This window comes from Typopeltis vanoorti, chromosome 13 (assembly GCF_054136105.1).
Source record: "Typopeltis vanoorti isolate ZY-2024b chromosome 13, IOZ_Tvanoo_1.0, whole genome shotgun sequence".
In the NCBI taxonomy this organism is placed as follows: domain Eukaryota; kingdom Metazoa; phylum Arthropoda; class Arachnida; order Uropygi; family Thelyphonidae; genus Typopeltis; species Typopeltis vanoorti.
The window spans coordinates 68,703,038-68,723,790 of record NC_143561.1 but is presented as its reverse complement, the minus strand read 5'-3'; the positions used below and the strand labels follow the sequence as shown (position 1 = coordinate 68,723,790).

At 36.8% G+C, this 20,753-nt stretch overlaps 1 protein-coding gene across 1 annotated transcript in view; it reads right to left on the bottom strand.

Annotated features, from left to right (window-relative positions):
* The window catches only part of beag (IC cytokine homolog beag), a 170,225-nt gene extending 151,936 nt beyond the window's left edge, over positions 1-18,289 (bottom strand). Inside the window, exons 1-2 of the mRNA XM_090403298.1 lie at positions 18,086-18,289; positions 12,616-12,685 (exon numbers count right to left, since the gene is read on the bottom strand). Coding sequence (XP_090259424.1) covers positions 12,616-12,685; positions 18,086-18,095 — 80 coding nt within the window. The 5' untranslated portion in view covers positions 18,096-18,289. The remainder of the gene's footprint in view (positions 1-12,615; positions 12,686-18,085) is intronic.
* Positions 18,290-20,753: the final 2,464 nt, after the last annotated feature.

The window sequence follows — 20,753 nt, the reverse complement described above, 5'->3', positions numbered from 1 at the left end:
ATAAATTAAAAGTTTTACATATACATTGCACACGAAAATAAAGTTTAACCACTTTCAAGTCGGGGGCAATAACTTGCTCCCTGCGGTAAACAACATGCCTTCCCACAACTGCAACTATATTGCAGATGTAAAGAAAACAAGTAGTTTTATTGTACCACTGAATTAAAGTACAAACACATTTGGTGTCTGTGTAATATATTTCTCAACATGACAATCAAGGAAAAGAAGGAGTAGCCATAGTATTCAATACTAAATACGAGGCTAATCTTCTTGAATGGCAGTCAGTCTCAAGTAGAGTAATGTGGGCAAATATGAGAATGGAGAACTGGACAAGGAGACTTATTTGTGCCTATGGTCCCACAGAAGGTTCTATTAAGGTAGAAGTGGAGGAATTTTCTGAGGCTTTAGAAAAAACAACTGACACAATGAAAAAGGAAAAGTTGGTCCTTGTTGGGGCTCTAAATAGCAGAGTAGGAAATGATTGTGAGACATACAAAAATATTTTGGGAAAATTTGGAGAAAAGAGCAAAGCTAATAATAATGGCAAATATCTGTTGGATTTCTGCTCAGGACATGGACTGGTTATTACTAACACTATGTTACAACATAAAAATGTGCACAAATTCACATGGAGAGAAGACGCAAGAAATAAGAAAAGTCTCATTGACTATGTTATTGTTGATAGTGATGTTTTATCCCTGGTGCAGGACACCAGAGTGTACAGAGGATTTGAAATTGGAAGTGATCACTATTTAGTCTTGAGCAGGATAAAACTGAATTTAATATTGAAAAGAATAACATGTAACAAAGTTTTAAAGCGAATAAAAGTTGAGCAGCTCTCAGATGTGAACTGCAGACTAAAATACACAAAGATTATTGAAGAAAAAATGAAAGAGTTTGAGAACAGGAATCAAACCTTGGAGATTCAGTGGCAAGCCTTGAAGAAAGCCCTGATTGATTCAGCTAGAGAGGCATGTGGTGAAGTTGTCCGCAAGGATAGAAACATTAGAACTCCTTGGTGGACACAGGAAGTTAAAGAGGCAGTGAAGGAAAAGAAGAAAGCATATCAAAAGTTCCTGGAAAATATGTCAGCTTGTGCTCTTAGAGAATACAGAGACAAATGCAAGAATGCTAAACACTGTGTAAAACTAGCTAAACAAAAGTCATGGGAGGACTTTGGCAAGAAGATAGAAAATAAATATCAAGAAGGTGGCAAACTATCTGGAGGTTGTTGAAGCTTAAGAACAGAGGAAAGAGTGCTGTAAAAGGAGTTAGAGATGATAAAGGTGACATGAAAACGGGAGAAAAATATATCCTTGAAGTACGGAGTAATTACTTTGAAAAACTGCTAAATGAAATAAGCAGTGATGATAGCACAGTGGTAAAAAACACTGACCAGGCATGCAGTCAGGAATACATATCCATACTTGAAGTAGAAAAAGCCATCAAAGGCTTAAAATGTAGAAAAGCAGCAGGAGTAGATGATATTCGACCAGAAATGTTGAAGTACGGTGGTATAAGAGTCTTACAGTGGCTGCACTGCATAGTTCAGAAACCTGGACACAGGGACGAATTCCCGATGATTGGAGTAGAGCTCTCATAGTACCCATATACAGGGTGTTCGGGATAAATTTGACAGTTTCGTAAGGAAAAAGAAAATCTTCTTTGTATCTATTAAATTTAATGAATTGACAAAAAAACATTACAGGCAGAGTTAATTACAATACTATCAACAAGATTTACTCAAAATAACCACCATTAGCATCGATCACAGCTTCAATTCTGCTTCGGAACCTCGAACAAGCTGATGCTACAGTCTCCCTAGGAAGGGCCGCAAAAACTGTTTTAATTTTATCCATTAACTGGGCTTTTGTATTACTGGAAGTGCGATTGGTGTCTTTTTCAACTGCGCCCCATACAAAATAATCCATGGGGTTAAGGTCTGGGGAGTTTGGAGGCCAAACATTTGGACTGGTGAAGTCGTAGAAATTTTCAGACAACCATTTTTGACTTTTCCCAGAGGTGTGGCAAGGGGCCGAATCCTGCTGCCATACATACGGCCTACCATTGGCTACCCTTGTTATCCAGGGCTTGACTACAGTTAGCAACTCCACGAACAAAGCCCGAATTCCAATGCCAGGGTTCTTCAACACCTGTTCCTGCAGATTTGCGAGGAATTCTGCTGTACGAACGCAATCAGATCGTCTGCTAGGGATCTTTCTTCTTGCTACATCCTCGTAGTCACCATTGCAAGTCTCTAGTTCATTCCTGATTGTTTTTACTGTATTCAGGGAGCATTGGGCAGCAGTCGTAATATCCTTATTTTGATGGCGGGCACGAATCATCATGATACAAGTTATTCTCTTCCATGATTCAGGTGGGTTCCAGCTATCCATCCTTTCTGACATCTTGTATATGAATGAAGAAGGGTCCAAACTTTTAAATGAAGAGAAGTGTGTGTTAATACATGTAACTTACGGAAAAATATTATTAATTATAAATATGTCAAATTTATCCCGAACACCCTGTATAAAAAGGGAAATAAAACTGAATGTGAGAATTACAGAGGTATTTCCCTACTGAGTGTTCCTGGCAAGATCTATGCAAGTATACTTGAGAAACGGTTGAGAAGAATTGTGGAAGAAAAGCTTTGTGAAGAACAAGCTGGATTCAGGCCAAATAGAGGCTGTCAGGATCAGATCTTCACTTTACGACAAATAGTCGAGAAAGCATGGGAATATAACAAAGATCTGTATTTAAGTTTTGTCAATTTGGAAAAGGCATATGACCAGGTGCCAAGAGAGAAGCTATTCAATACGCTACAGTTATATGGTGTCAATGGGGCATTATATCAAGCAATACTTTGTCTTCATTTGAGTTGTAAGTCAGCAGTTAGAATTGAAGGAAGTACAGGAAGATGGTTTAATGTTAAATCTGGTGTTACACAAGGATGTACATTATCCCCTCTGTTATTCATTATCTATATGGATTACATTATGAAGGAAAGTGGTATTAAACATGATATCAAAATTGGAGATGTTAATGTCAGCTCTTTGCTTTATGCGGATGATGTTATACTTCTAAATAAATCTGCTACAAGTCTGCAAGATTCACTGACTAAATTGAATAACTGTTGTAATAGATATGGTATGAAGATCAGCAATGAAAATAGGCAGAATTATTGAAAATGTCAACTGTGTTGTGAATGGAGAACCTGTGGAACAAGTAAAACATTTCAGCTACTTAGGCACGATTTTTAGTGAAGATGGTAAATTAAATATAGAAATAGACAACAGAATAAGCAAAGCTGGTATGGTGGGAAGTCAATTGAATAAATTCATATGGAATAAGAGAGAAATTACTCGGAACACTAAATTAGCTGTATACAAGACAGTGTTCAAACCAGTTTTAACTTATGGATCTGAGAGCTGGGTTGAAGTAAAACACTTGACCTAAGACTAGAGACCGCAGATATGAGAGTCCTGAGAGAGATTATAGGTGTGAATAGATGGCATCAATGGCAATATGATATTAAAATGAGGATATTAGATAAGAATTTTACATTGTCAGCATCCAGGAATGCGTTAGCAGAGCTAATCTCAGGTGGTATGGTCACTTAAACAGAATGGGCAAAGAAAGATTAGCAAAACAAGTGTTCTCTGCCAGGTTGGCAGCAAAATGACCCAGAGGAAGACCAAGATATAGTTTGAACGATAGAAATATAAGATCTGATAATGTTGGAGTCTTGACAAGTAACAGACTGATTTGAAAGAAAATTGTAGATATGAAATTAATAATGATGTAATTTTTTTCATGTAGTAATATCATATCCTGTACATCCCTTGAGGGTACATGGCAAGAATTTGATGATGATGATGACATGCGTAATATATTTCTTTAGTGCAATTAGAGACAACTGGGATAAACACGGCACTAACTAATCACATGTCTCCTCCCACATTAACCATGCTGTTAAGACTCAAGGAAAACCATATGTTGCACCGGAAAACACCTATCTAACTAAAAACTATCGTTTTCGGTTAGATGTGTGCGAGTGCGCCCACTAACTCAAACGCAAAGCAACAACAAAATTAACCATGTACTGTAAATATTAATAAAAAGAAATTCAGCTAATGCCTTTTATTCCCGTAATATAAATATAATAAAAATATTCTTTATTTTTTTTTTTTAGTTGTCATAATCATTATACATGTAACCATAGTATAATGCGGTTTCATTATAACGCGGTCTACAATTTCTAGTAACCTCTTATTTTTTTTTTTAATATATTTTCACCACAAGACTTAAAAATCAAATTTCATGTTTGTTAATTTTGTGTCTGCCCGTATCGTGCAAGTAGTTATAAGTATCCAATTTAGTTTTATTGTATCCCTGAATAAGATACTGTACAGAGGCTTTTGCAGTCTGTGTAATTCTCAACAAATAGTGCAATTAGAGACAGCTGGAATAAAAACAGCACTAACTAATGAATCACATGTCTAACTAACTAACTAACAGCACTAACTAATGAACTCTCACAGAAACTATGCTGTATAGACTCAAGTAAAACCATATGTTGCACTGAAACACAGTATCTAACTAAAAACCATTGTCCAATTTTCCAATTATGAAATAAGTGTTTGTTTTTTTGCATTTGAAATTCTCGATGTCATTATGACAGTTTTTTTTTTTATGTAAAAGTTTATTTTTATTGTAATGGTCCCTAAAACTGCAATGGAAGGGAAAAAACCAATATTGAAGAGGAAATTTATTTCTCTCGAAGAAAAAATTAAAATCTTGGATTGGTTGAAAATTGGAGAAAAACCAGGAGTTGTTGTAAGGCCTCTGAATTTAAATGAATCAGCAATTCGAACAATCAAACAAAATGAACATAAAATCCGAGAAAGTGTTATTGCTGGGTCAACGGTTAGTGCAAAGCTCGTTGCTCGTGTACGCGATATTCTAATAGAAAAAATGAAGAAATCTCTAATGATTTGGATAGAAGATTGCACTCAAAAGAAAATTCCTCTGGATGGACACCTTATTAAGCAAAAAGCTCTCAATGTTTATAAACATTTAAAAGAACTTGATCAAGATTCTTCAGAAAAAATCTCTCAGCATGGATTTTGTGCCAGTAAGGGTTGGTTCGAAAATTTTAAAAAGTGGTTTTCTTTGTATAATCTTAAAATTCAGAGAGAATCAGCATCAGCAGATGTTGAAGCTGCCTGGAAATACTCAGCAGAACTTTTAAAAACCATTGAAGAAGGTGGTTATAGGTTATATTCGAAAAACATGCCAAAATGCACCTATATTTCGAAAAATGAAAGATCAACTCCTGGATTCAAAGTTTCCAAAGATAGCATTACTCTACTGTTTTGTAGTAATGCATCAGGTGATTACATGACAAAACCAATGTTTATTAACCGATCCGCAAATCCTCGTATGATGAAAGGGCTCGACAAGTCCACCCTACCTGTTTATTGGCAGGCCAACAAAAAGGCATGCGTTACAGCTTGAATGTTTGAAAATTGGTTTTTCAAGTGTTTTGTACCCGATGTAGAAAGTTGCACAAAGAAAAAGAATACGGACTTCAAAATTCTACTAATTTTAGATAATGCACCAGGCCACCCAACAAATTTAAACCATCCGAATATTAAAATAACTTTTTGCTCCCTAATACTACTTCACTTATTCAGTAACTCAACCAAGGATTAATATCAACATTTAAGTCATATTATATTTGGCGAACATTCCAATTAATTTTGGAAAAAATGGAATCTAATCCAAAAATGACACTGCCTCAAGAGTGGAAAGAGTTTTCAATATTAAATTGTATGAAAATTATTTCTCTGTCCATTAAGGAATTACAACCCTATACGCTGAATGCTTGCTGGAAAAAAAATGGCCTGAAACTGTTCTGGAACAAAATTTCGTATCTGCAGTGGATGCCGAGGTACGTCGTATAATAAATGTCGCACACATTTTTGGTGGAGAGGGCTTTTGCGATATGGTTGAAAACGAAATTAGTGCATTAATTGATGGAAAAACAGATTTAAATGAGGAGGAACTGGTGCAATTAATAGATGGCGTCGAACCAAATGGCAGGGAAAGTTCTGCCGAAGAATCTGATTGTGATGAATCCGTTAAAGAATTCAGTTTAAAGAAATTAGCAGAAGGATTGGATTTGGCAAGAAAGTTAAGAAGTTATTTTACAGATAATGATCCCTCAATGGAGTGCTCGGGAAAATTCACGAAACAATTGGATATTTGTTTAGCTCCATATTATGAACTTAATAAAAAATTGCAGCATAGTGGTAAACAGTCTTATTACTAACTTCTTGATAACTAAACCAGTCGAATTAGGCAATGAGAATTATACAAATGAGGTCTAAGAGATTTCAAGTGGTGACAACCTCCGGCCACTTAAAGAACATCTACGAAATGTTATTTCTGAAGACAGTGATGATGATTAAAATATGCACTTTATTTTATTGCGTCTAAAACATTTATGCATTATGTGCAATGAAATTTATGCACGATTTGTAATTTTTATAATTTTATACTATGTATTTGTCTTATAGTTTGTTTTCTTAACTCACATGAATTACCTGAATTAAATAAAAATATTGTTTTTGTTGGATGTCATTGTTGCTTATATAATTTAAAAAAAAAAAACTTTCGGAACCTAACCCTACTTTTTCTATGTGATCTAAGTCTCGCATAACGCGATTTATATAACGCGGCATTTCTATGGAACCTAACATCCGCGTTATACGAGGGTTACCTGTACTATAATTTTATGTCTTGTAATAACTTAGAATAAATAAAATTTTTGTTATCAGTTTTCCAATTTTTTTATGCTCATTCTTTCACTTCCCTTCGATTCTAATTAGTGAAGGATTTTTAGTCTAAAATTTTTTGTGGCCCACTTGAGGTACACTTTTATAGAGAGTGGCCCCCAGTACCAATTGAGTTTGATAGTCCTGCATTAAGGGAAGGCCCACTACCCAGACTGGTTTCCCTTTGTTTAAGTGGGGATACCTTTCCAACAACTCATAAAATCCCCCGGATCACCCAATAATGAGTGACCTGCAGGATCAGAAAGTCAGAAACTCAGTTGGCTCTGCACTGTAGCAGACTCCCCCCACCACCAAGCAGAGCCGTTCATTTGCTCATCTAGAAGGCTAACAGCAACAGCCGAGCCTCAGTTAAAACTTCACAGGCTACAGCATTGCCATTCATCACCCAAGCTTCGAACCGGTTTCAACCTTTATTGAGGTCTCATCAATGGGAGGCAGACCCAGTGGTGATACTCAAACAGAAGCAATAGAGAGGTCATATTTACCTATACGAGATGTCAACTGGTGTACCACTTTATTATTAAATTACTCTGGATTTAGAGAAAGATGTTAGTATCACCACTCTGGGTCTGTCTCCCACTGACAAGACCTCAATAAACAATAAAGGTCGAAACCAGTTGGAAGATTGGGTAATGAATGGCAATTCTGTAGCCTGTTAAGTTAACTTATGCATGGCTGTTGATGTTACCCTTCCAGATAAGTAAATAAGCGGCTCTGCTCAGTGGTGGGGGAGCCTGCCATGGTACAGAGCCAACTGAGTTTCTGACTTTCTGATCCTGCAGATCGCTCATTATTGAGTGATCCAGGGGATTTTATGAATTTTTGGAGAGGTATCCCCGCACTTAAACAAAGGGAAACCGGTCGGAGTAGTGGCCCTTCCCTTAATGCATAGCAGTATATATCTGCAAGGAGATGTGCTTTGCATTATGGGAGATACTGAGACAAGGAGTGATGAGAGCTTGGTCCACCTTTGCTACAAGTTGCCAAGGGATGTACCACCTTACCTCGGTCCTGAAAATATTTTCAGGTGCAAACTTTGTTTGCTTCCACTTGGATAAAGGATTAAATTAAATTGATTATAATTTAACCAAGTGCAAAATAAACTTCCAATGAATTTACTTACTATGATAAACTATCATAAAGTTTGGTTAAAGCTCCATAGTACAAATGTTAAGCTAAAAGAAATTTATTATAACAAAGTTCACCTATATACATCCTGTAGGTTCACCCACTTCAAGTTAATGTGATAAAATTCAGTCTATTATAAAGTGCAGAAGAGCAATTATAAATTTATTACATACTGTAGATGGAATAAAATGTCATGTACACCATTTTTTTTTTTTTTCAAAATATTAGTCCTTTCAGTTTTTGAAAATATCACAAGTGGATATATAAGAATTCTGCTAATTAAAAATAAATAAATAAATAAAAATAAGAAACGGCTTCTTTCATGAGTCCCTATATAAAAATAATTAATTTAATAAAATATTTTAAGTAGATGCAGACTTTAGTTAAAACTTAAAATTCAAAAGAGCTATCTGCTATGTAGATCTTTTTTTATATCAATGGCACATGCAAGATGTCACAAAACCTATAAAACATTAGTGATATGTAAGCAAAGGAGTTACAAGAGAAGGACCTACTCATATTATTCTTGGATAGCTTAGGTTGTAATCATTGAAAAACACTGAAGAAGGAAGAGGAGAAGCAGGTTCTGCTATTTGACTTAGTGGAACAACAAAAAATAGAGGAATAATTGCGATGTTCTCGTGACTGAGTACATGAAAGTAACAGAAGTACATGCCCTCCCTCCAAACACATTGCAGATATTAACTCTCCTCTCATCAACCTGTGTCCGCACGGTTAGCCTAGTGGCTATGCGCTTCGCAACCATATGCTTGTGGTAGGAGTGTCTTAGGTTCAATTCCCGTCGACGATGTGAGGAGATTAAGGATCTTCCTCAGCCATAGCCAAGTTAGCCAGTCTTGGGGAACAGCAGGGTTTTTCCACCAGTTTATCTGGGGTTTTTCATCCTGCAAGCAGGCAAACTGGCCCTGTGAACACACACAGGATACAGTCATAGGATATAGTACAGCAAGGAAGGCAACGGGAAACCACCTTGCTCATAATCATCTCCCTAGTATGGTAGCATATAGCTACCTCCCCCACCCCCACCCCACCAGCCGTATGGCAGAAGTGAATAGATAGATAGATCATCAATCTGTCTATGTTTACTTTTTATAAAGCAACCTTCTCCCAGACAATCTCAGCCACATTAATATGGCATTACAACAATCTCGATTGGGATTATCTATAGAACTTCACTTCTTTCTCAGCTGCAGCAGTTGTTTAAATCACTTAATGATTCAAACAACTGCTGCAGCTGAGCAATACCTGCTTTCTCCGCTCCTCTCCCTATAAAACATCTCGGATATTATCCAAGTTCAGGTTCTCCAATAATTGTGCCAAGATAAAAATTTGGCATACCTTAAAAGGCATAAGTCAAAAAACTTAGCTTTGCACTTAGTCTACATTTTAGCCTACAGTATTTGGATAAAAAAATTAACCAATCTAAATCAAACTTTGTAAGACCAAATGCAAAAACTTGCCTTCTGCTCATATGACAGTTGAGACTTCTGTTCCTTGCAAAGGCTATTGGATTGGACGCAACCTCTTCATGCTTTCACCTTTCACATATTCACGTGGTACTGGAGTTTTTGAGCTTTATAGTAAAAAAAAAAAAATCACTCACAAATAAGGATAACTTCCCAGTATTAGTTTTCTTCTCCAACTCTTGTGCCGATGACAAACAACTCACTGGATAGTGCCCCATCTTTCATCAGAAAGACACATCATATAAATCCTCAATAATCTAGATACTAATAAGCCTCATAATCCAGATGATATCCTTGAAATGTGCTAAAAACTTTGCTCCAGAATTAATATCCAACCTGTATCTCTTATATACAAGCTATGGTAATTATCCGGCATCTACTCAACCACATGGAAACATAGTCTTTGTCCACTTTGTGCTTAAAAAAAAAAAGTCAGCAATCAAACTATTGGATCATTACCAGCACTTCAATATTCTTGAAAAAACCGTGAGGGTCACATCATTTTATTTGAAACTGCCTTCCACTGAAGAAGATAATCTTTCTATTTGATGTTGAATACTATAGCTACTCCTTCCGTGGAATGATTATTACTGCCCAAATCTAATCTTATATTTGTTATCTAAAAGAATTTCAGCTGTTTTCATTTTTGTGTCTTGGTAATGCCAATTATGCCAATGTGGCACTTCTCTAATTCATCTACAGTTGCACTTTTATTTCTTTGAGACTTCTTTGTATAATTCTGCTGATGTTTAGTTGGAGTTTGTTCCAGTAACTGATTGTTTACTCTTATTCCTAAATCAAAACAATGCAGCATTCTTGTTTAATTGGGTGATATCTCATCTAGAATGAAATTTCTTCATACTGTACCCTTATTTGTTTTTTTAAGTCAATACAGAATACAATTATGCTGCTAAATCCCAAATTGCTAGTCTCCTTGTTTGGTCAGTTAAGCATCCAGGCAAATGCCTACTAATGGGCTACATCATGAGAAGGTGAAAATTGGACTTTAGGCCAGAAGCAGTAACAGTGGTGCCATCAGGATGATGGCACCACTGTTACTTCACCCAAAGAGAAAGTTGACCTCATGGAATCAGTCTTTTTCTCAAACTCCTTCATAGACAACCAAGGGAAATCACCTTCTATAATGAAATTCAAGTACTGTATGCCTTTAGTTTTTTGACAAAAAGAAATCAGAAAACTACGAAATAACCTGGATACTAAAGTCTTCTGGTCCTGATGACATTTTGCCAACTGTTCTCAAATACTGTGCTCCAGAGTTATCACCCATCCTGCATTGTCTCTACAATCTTTTATATATATCTGGTACTTATCCCAATGCATGGAAGCAATCTCATATCCATTCTATTCCAAAAAAGGGTGATAGAAATCACTCAACATATAATACATTCTTAATTACAGCTCAATTGGACATTTAGGCATTTTAGCACATTTATAATCTCTCTCAGAATAAACACGACAGAATCTCTATCTAACTGAAAGTTCTTAAAGTTCATTTTAAAAGCATAGTCATTTACATAAATCTTAGTTCTTCACTCTTTCTTCCATTACAAATTTTAAGATGCATTCTCTTAACATTGTTAGTCAATTCTCAAAAGGGGCTAGAACAAGTGAGAGTACTTATCCATTCTTTATCGGTTTTCTTCCGTCCTTCCTTCTTTGTTTCGATTCTGGTTGTCTCGATCTTATCGCCATGTGGGTTCACGTGCTCACCTGAGTTGGGCGCTATCTCTCTGCTAAGGTTTTACATCGATTGTCCTCTCATCGACGGCCTATGGTTGATCTTGTCGAAATCTGTTGCGGTGTCATGCCGGATCCTTTCGTAAATCAACCCTCAAAAATGAGAGCTGAACTGCGATGAACTCTTGGAGCACACAAAGAGAAATGCAGGAACAAGAAAAAACGAGGTGACTTACTTCCGTGTCACGAGTTTTATACACTCCCCTAGAGCACCACCTTTCCGAGTTTGAATTTCTCTTATCGTCTCACCCATTGGTCTCAGGCTGAGTGACTTCACCAATCAACATACGGGACTTCTTGTTTCTGGGAAAGTATGCGTCATGATGTCTTCTTAGATGTGATGCTCGCGGGTGCTTACACTGCTCTTATAGTATTAGGGCGATCTTTGCCCAATGTTGCTGAATAATACGCATTCTTTCATTTATAATATTTCACTAATGATTTCTCTCATATCTGCCCCTTTTGCTGACTTACATTCATGCTAGACATATAGATACATTAATTTAAATTCACATAATTCACAGTTTATCATACAAGATGTTGTTACAAAAAAAACATAGTTACTGCACTAAAAGATAAGTATGCATATATATTTTTTGTTAATTGTTAGATTCTGGAATGGTGACGTCATATAAAATTTGAAGTCGCCTATTTCAGATCTAACAGAATGTTTAGATTGTAAATATCTTTTTAATTTACTTGTAACCATTGCGTTGTTTGCTAATTTTTTGCCAAATTACACATGTAGGACATGGCAGATCTTCTTGACTGGAAATTAAGCCAAATAACAAATAATTTTCGTTGTAATCGTGAATATTAGTTTTTAATTTAGTTTTAGAAGAACCACTACTGGATATGGTATCAGCTGCTGATGTGCTGGGCAAAACTAACTTCACTTTCTTCTTTCTTTAGTACCAGCTTCACTTTCTTCACTGTCTTCAAATTTTCATTTTTCTATTACAAATTTATCCACATTAAAGGAATATAATTGAATAAAATTAACTGAATGAAAAAAAAAACAATAAAAGAATTCTTATCAGTTACCTTACAAATAAGAGAATTAAATGACGTTATTTGTGAACACACTTATCAAAAGGCAGCTTAAGGTGTGGGACCAGACACTAATAAATAAATGGCAAATTACGACATTATTTCTTTCAATTAATTTGTTTTCCCAAATCTCGCAGCACACTTGAAGACCTCTTGCAGCACACCAATGTGCTGCGCCACCACACCAGTTGAAAATTGCTGCTATACATAAAAGTTTAAAAAAAATCATACTTTTCCACTGACTTATATCCACTGGGAAAAGTTTCCTTCCCCTCACACTTCACTCTACAAGATAAACATTAAAACTTAGACAAAAAAGTATTCAAACTTACAGATCAACTTCATCCCTGCGTACTTCCATTCCTGGAGGAGGAAGTGGATTGGAATAAGGCTCATGTTCTCCTGAAAATGTATTATTTTAGCATTTAAATATTCTTATTTTTATGATTATCATAATCAAATACTACTAATAACATTATTAGTTATTAGTAGTATTTATCATATTCTAAATACATATAAAGACTAACAAAATTAATACAAGAAATTAAAACAAGATCGTATTGAATCTGATAGAAACAACAAATATTTCTAAATAACTTAGGGAATTGAAACAACGTAGATCCGAATATAAATTAAATAATACTTTAATAGATATTTCCGATATTTCGGCAATGTCTCATTGCCATTTTCTAAAGGAACTTACAAAAGGCAGGAGCACAACAGGCCCTAACAATATAGTAACTGGAAATGAAGATATGAAGCTATCTTTCTCCTAGAAGTCCTGATGGTGCCCTCTGGTGGGCTAAGTAGGCGTTCTTGGCCGTTGGGCTGAAGGTCTGCTGATGCATGCCTCCCAAATTTGGGGCAGTCGCATACAACCAAATTTATTGAGGTTTGGGGAGTTTCTTAGGACAGAGGCCGATTCCATAAATAATCTTTCGAATTTATATTTGCTCCGGTGTATTATTTTTGCTTTCTTCCACCGTATTCTGTGGCGAGTATCCAGAGCATGGTCTGCAAGACCAGAATGGCTATATTTGTAAAACCGGATGTAGTCCTTGTGTTCAGAAATTCTGATATTCGCTGTCCTGCCTGTTTGGCCAAAGTACGACAGTTTACAACTGCAAGGGACCTGGTATACACCAGGTAGGTCTAGGGGAAGTGGTTGGTCTTTGGTAGAGCGGATAAGGGATGCCAATTTTCTGTACGGCCTGTAACAGGAGGTGAGGTCATGTTTTTTTAGAATTTTGGTAATTTTTTCTGAGGTGCCTCGGATGTAGGGAATGATGATGGATTTAGAGTAATCTTTTTTGTGGAGGGGGGGAGGAGGGGGGCTGTGGTTTGTAGGTTTTAATATTTTTTGGATTTTTGGGGGGGTAGCCATTGGCTGAGAAAGTGTTTAGGATGTGATTTAGTTCAGTGTTAAGGGCTATGTCGTTAGAACAGATTAGTTTAGCCCTGTTGTATAGTGTTTTTACCACTCCATATTGTTGTGAGGGGGGGTGAGATTGTTGGTGGATGTATCTGCCTGTATGGGTGGGTTTTCTGTAAACGTTTGGTTTACAGTGTTTGGTTTTCTCAGTTTATAGAAAACCCACCCATACAGGCAGATACATCCACCAACAATCTCACCCCCCCCTCACAACAATATGGAGTGGTAAAAACACTATACAACAGGGCTAAACTAATCTGTTCTAACGACATAGCCCTTAACACTGAACTAAATCACATCCTAAACACTTTCTCAGCCAATGGCTACCCCCCCCAAAAAAAAATCCAAAAAATATTAAAACCTACAAACCACAGCCCCCCTCCTCCCCCCTCCACAAAAAAGATTACTCTAAATCCATCATCATTCCCTACATCCGAGGCACCTCAGAAAAAATTACCAAAATTCTAAAAAAACATGACCTCACCTCCTGTTACAGGCCGTACAGAAAATTGGCATCCCTTATCCGCTCTACCAAAGACCAACCACTTCCCCTAGACCTACCTGGGGTATACCAGGTCCCTTGCAGTTGTAAACTGTCGTACTTTGGCCAAACAGGCAGGACAGCGAATATCAGAATTTCTGAACACAAGGACTACCTCCGGTTTTACAAATATAGCCATTCTGGTCTTGCAGACCATGCTCTGGATACTCGCCACAGAATACGGTGGAAGAAAGCAAAAATAATACACCGGAGCAAATATAAATTCGAAAGATTATTTATGGAATCGGCCTCTGCCCTAAGAAACTCCCCAAACCTCAATAAATTTGGTTGTATGCGACTGCCCCAAATTTGGGAGGCATACATCAGCAGACCTTCAGTCCAACGGCCAAGAACGCCTACTTAGCCCACCAGAGGGCACCATCAGGACTTCTAGGAGAAAGATAGCTTCATATCTTCATTTCCAGTTACTATATTGTTAGGGCCTGTTGTGCTCCTGCCTTTTGTAAGTTCCTTTAGAAAATGGCAATGAGACATTGCCGAAATATCGGAAATATCTATTAAAGTATTATTTAATTTATATTCGGATCTACGTTGTTTCAATTCCCTAAGTTATTTAGAAATGCATAACCAACGTATAAGCCTATCTACGAGAATCAACAAACAACAAATATATATATATATACAGGCTACATCATTAAAAGCATGCCTTTCAAACAACAGAATATGGCAATTCTATTATGAGAATACCACTCTTAAAGGTGGAAAGACCACTTGTCAAATAATATATCAGACAATAGCACTTCAGTAGGTTTCTAGGTGATGAAGCAAATAACATAAAAATAAATATTAATAAAAAATAATTTAAACAGCAGTATGTGAAGTGCACTGCAGAATCCATGATTTGTTGAGGAGTTGGACCTCATACGACTGACTTATTATTTTACAGCATCTCCATGGAGTCCAGAGGCTCATTGTGGGAGACCCCAACTAACCATTATACACACAAATCCTATCATATACCTTTCCATGAATCCATTCACTGTCAGGGAAATTGCAACCAATTCTGGCACTCCATTCCACTCATTTACCACTCTCCATGCATAAAAAATCTGGTCCACATACAGTACTAATCACACTCTTACAAAACTTGCACATATAGCCCTTAGTTCTCTGACTATCTGTCATATATTGAAAATTTTCACTTGCATCAATTTTATAAAACTCCTCTAATATCTTAAAAGTTTCTATCATGTCCCATCTTTTCTGCCTATCAACTAAAGTTTGCAACTCACAAACCTTCAACCTATCCTTGTAGAGTATTCTACAGGTTTGTGGAATACTCTACAAGGTTACCCTTGTATTAACTGAAACAGCCATGAGAAACTAAACATAGACAAAATCAAAAACAAAAGCTTACCAAAAACCTTGGAGATCCATTACCATCTTTGCATTTTCATCCAATGCAGGCATTGAATGGAGATAAACGAATAGAATATCCTTCTTTCCAACAAGCCATAAGTGTAAATCCCACTCAAGCATGGCTGTCTTTAGATAAAGTTATATGAATTTTATTTTCTAACTGTATAGCCACCAATCCACTTAATGGAGATCTGAAATGGCTTGAAAAATTTCCACGTTTGGTTTCTACAGCACCATTTATCCAGATTATCCAATTCTTAGCCTACCAAAGAACTGATACTTTGGTGGGATTTGCATTAGATATATAAAAAACTGCTATCTTCAAATCATCTACTCTTCCTAAATGAACTCAATTACTGATCTCCTCAAGTCACCACAAGGGGAAAAGAAACTAGTAATTTTGACAGAAACTAGTGACAGTGTCCCTCCCAATTTCAACTTACTTTAAATAGAGACGGAAATTTTAATCTCCCAAAGTGCTCTCGATCCACTTCACAAATATATAGTCTTAGTTCCAACCTCAGTGGTATCTGTTTAAATCTGCACTCTTCCAAACTTTTCATAACAGAAACTTGACTTTGTTTTCCTAAATCAGTACTCATCTCGCATTACCCAGGTATACAATTTTTGATGCTTTTTTCCTCAAAAGTGTATTTTATTTATGCATGCATTTGAAATGATATCTCATGTTCAGTCCAACTTAAAATCTTTTAAGATGGACTGCCAGGCTGTGTCTTGCAAGAGATGCACCTCATGTGGGACTGTATTTAGTACTATAATAAAACTTTTGCCTTGTTTGGTTTATGACTATGTGTTATAGTGTCTATTGGGAAAGGATGTTTTTTACTATATATAGTCATTAACACTGCAGCTATTTCTAATTACACCAAATACTCAAATTCCTCTATTTTTCATTAAATATAACATACACTGACTGTGTATGTTATTAGTGCTACAATAAATACCAATATATATATATATGATACACCAATAAAAAGCATGCAATGAATTCTTGTACCCTGCCTCAAGATAAAGTTCAGCACATGATGATTTGTCATTATCCACTGGAAATGTGTTAAATTATTTTACTAGTTTTATCAAACATTTGCAGATGATCTGTTCATCTAAGAAGCAATACACAAGTTGTCTTGAACTGTAGAGCAAAAAATGTAAATAATTACTAGTTTCTTTTCCCTTTCCATAATAAGAAATTAAAACAAGTGAAGAAAAATTTAGGAAAATTTAGTAGCATCAACTCGAGTAGTTGATAAGAAACACTGGCCTGAAGATATTAATTCTCAAGTGATATTTGGTGAGGGTGAAGAGAGAGAGAGAAGAGAAGGCAGATAACCAGTGGTGTGTCATGGGGCTCTGTATTGAGGCTGCTGCTGTTCAATTTGTACATTAATAATATTGGAATGATTGAAAAAGTGGGGAGGATATCCAATGGTCTGCTGATTTGCTAAACTGAAAAGCGGAATAATTAATAAAGATCATATCCTGCAGGATGATCTAAACAGCTGTAATCCTTTAGGCAAAAGGAAAATTACTGCCAATTAAATGTTTCAAAGTGAAATATGAACTCTGGCATGAATTAGCAGCTGCTATCCTTGAAATGAAAAAAACTATTACCTAGTTGGAGATGCACTGCAAGAAATTTATAAGGCTAGACTAGGGATTTGGGGATAATGGTGAACAGAGCTCAGGGAGCATATTGCAAATGTGGTTACTCAAACCTCAAAGCATTACTTGTTAAGAAATACAAGCATGAATATGGAAATTACCTTCTTATATGGCTGTGATACAAAAACCATATCTGGTCACTGCACAGGTTTGGTTGCCAAAATTTCTAGATTTCCCTCACAGAAACAATGATGTGGATTTAGAGAGTGACTAAAATTGTGACTTCATTCTGTCACAAGAACAGAATGAAGGTTTGTAGGTCACAAAATTCTGACAGGTAGAAAAGAATGGATATGATAGAAGCGTATCAGTTACTAAAGGGTCTCAGAGTATATGTAAAGAAATGTTCCAATACATAACTGAATGGAAAGAAAAGGGAATCTCCCTTAATAATTGTACAAATAATTGGCATTATTGTTGTTATCCTTGCTTAAGCTAAAATCTAGATACTGCAAGACCCCTAATTGGCCTGATCTAGATTCTTTGCATGGAGTGCTGAACAGGATCGGGTTGCCAGAGGTGATCGTGGTGCTCTGTCAGAGTACGACTTTAAGTAGATATGTGATAGGGATTATGTCAATAATAATAGTTAATATGAACCTCCATCATAAGACCTATGATTTCACAGAGATGACCGCGTAGAACTAATAATTTAAAATTTTAATATTCCAACAGAATGAGAATGAACCATTTTTATTGGCTAATCGAGGTATGTTTCAGGATAATCGCATAGTATTCAATGTATAATTTGGGAAAACAAACTTACTCTCAGGCATCTTTACAGTGTGCTAAATTTTACACCCGACAGGTTTTGTGCTCAATTATAAAGCGTAACGTATAACTTTATTCAATATCTTCCTTTTCTTTCTTTTATAAACAAAAATCTGTTCGACTGATTAACTTTAAATAGACTCAAACGAGCACATTAGATTAAAAATCAAACTTCAAACAAATCATTGAAAATATCCCACGAAATACTCTGGTACAATAGTTTAGAAGATTGCAGAAAAATATTGCCTTCGCATAAAACTAGCCAATACGAAATATAGTCACGCTGATTCGATAAGCAGCTTGATCAGAATCTACAACAAATTAAGGTATCCGTATATTAGTGCATAGAATGTTTAACTGTCTTAAAAGAATCAATATTTTGATGAGAACGGACGTGTTACTTTAAACTGAGCCTGATTACATTGCATACAAGGTTTCTCAGTAATCTCACATTGCACTGGTGCTAACACAGTGTGATTCCTACTGTCTCCCCCTCTGCACGAAAAGTGCAAGAGGTCAAATGTCGAATGGCCAGCAGGCCCCACCCGCAATGAGGAGCTCAAACTTATAATAAGAAAATTAGAAACTGACTGGCCAGGATTCATAAAAGAGTACATTCACTCTAATGATGGAGAGGAGGAAGAGAATGAGATCTCACAAGAGAATCTCTTTGCTGCTCTGTCACCAAAATCCCCCTGTCAAAACATCTCTCAAGGGGAGCACTCTTACAAAAGAAGAAGAACCATAGAAGACCAGATGGATGAAGACATACCAACATTAGAAGTCCCAAGGAACACCGAAATGGTTCCACCAGTAATACTAAGGGACAAGGACAAATGGACCACTGTCACTACAGCCTTTAGGGAACACAAAATTGCATATTCCTAGGCAAAAAATCAAGATGGAGTCAAAATCCAACCAGCCTCAGTCACTGACTACAGACAGCTGACAAGACTAATGGATAACAAAAGTCTCCCATATCATACTTTTGCTTTACCCAGTGAGAAAAATCTCAAGGTTGTGCTTCGCGGAGTGACCGAGGGTGTCACCTGTGAAGAAATCACCACTGACCTTATGATCCGGAACCTAACTACAGTGAAAGTGAGCAGGATGCTTAGAGCAGATAAACGGCCAATGCCACTGATACTTGTAGAAATTGATAAGACACAAAAAGAGATCTATGAATTAACAATGATATGTGACCTCAGAATTTCTACTGAACCATTAAGGAAGAGATCAACAGCTGGGCAGTGCCATAGGTGCCAAAGGTTTGGCCATGCCCCAAAACTTTGCAAAGCAAATTACAGGTATTTAAAATGTGGCGAGGGCCACCAGACAGTCATGTGTACAAAACCAAGATCCACTTCAACTAAATGCGCCAATTGTGGAGGACCTCACCCTTCAAACTACAAGGGATGCATTACACACTCAAATAACCGAGGGTTACAAAAAACTACCCTTCCAACACAATTCAGCGATGCTCAAGACAGCCGTGCCAGTCACATCCCAGACCAAATTATCTCTAGCCCAACAAACTCAAGAAAGGAAATAAATGCCTAAAACTTATGCAGAGGCAGCACGAACAAAGGCTACTCCATCTTATGATCATATAGGCTCAAATCTAACATCAGTACTAACTGCCTCACTAGCTACCATGCTACAAAAATTCAATATGACGAATCCTTCGCCGTCCTCCACGAAAAGATTCCTACAAAGTACCCACTCAATTCTGACAGCCCTCAACAATGAATAGAAGAAAATTCCATCCCAACTCTCTCATGATCACGGCATAGAATGCCAACGGACTCAGCAATAAAACTCTAGAACTACAAGAGTTCTCTCACAGGCATAATCCTGACATAATACTGGTAAACGAAACACATCTCAGACCAGCAAATAATCCCAAATTACGGAACTATACTATGTACAAAACAGATAGACTAACCGGAAGCGGAGGAGAAACAGCTATATACATTAAAAACTACCTAAGCCACAATGTTCTGACCAATCCCCAAACCAAGAACCTAGAGATAACAGTCATTGAAGTTAATACCAACAATGGTGGCAATATTAAAATCTATGCTGTATATAATCCACCCAGCATTCCATTGCTGGTATCTGACTTGGACCCCATTCTCGGCTTCACTGACTCCATCATCATGGCTGGTGATTTGAATGCCAAACATACAGCTTGGCATAGCTCCACAATCAACGATAAAGGTCGAATTCTAACTAATTACTCAACGCAAAATTCTATTGCTGTAACCGGACCCACAGAGCCCACCCATCACAGCTCAACTGGAAGTTCAGATGTACTTGACATAGTTGTCCTCAAAAACATCAGATACCAATATCAGCTGGAAACAATAAATGAACTTTCATCAGATCATAACCCTATTCTGCTTCAACTTGGTACACAAGAACAATTCTCCCCTCCCCACTCTTTCATATCTTGGGACAAACTCTCCAGAATCCTACCTGATCACATTGGCCCAGTCCCTACTATTCACACTAAAGAAGAGATAGAAATGGCTGCAAACAACTTTACCAGTCAAATCAAAAATGCAATAAAGTCAATTACCCAAACTACAGTCTTTCACCCTAGTGGACGGATCCCCGAGGAGATTATGGATTTGATTAGACTGAAAAACAAGGCCAGAAAG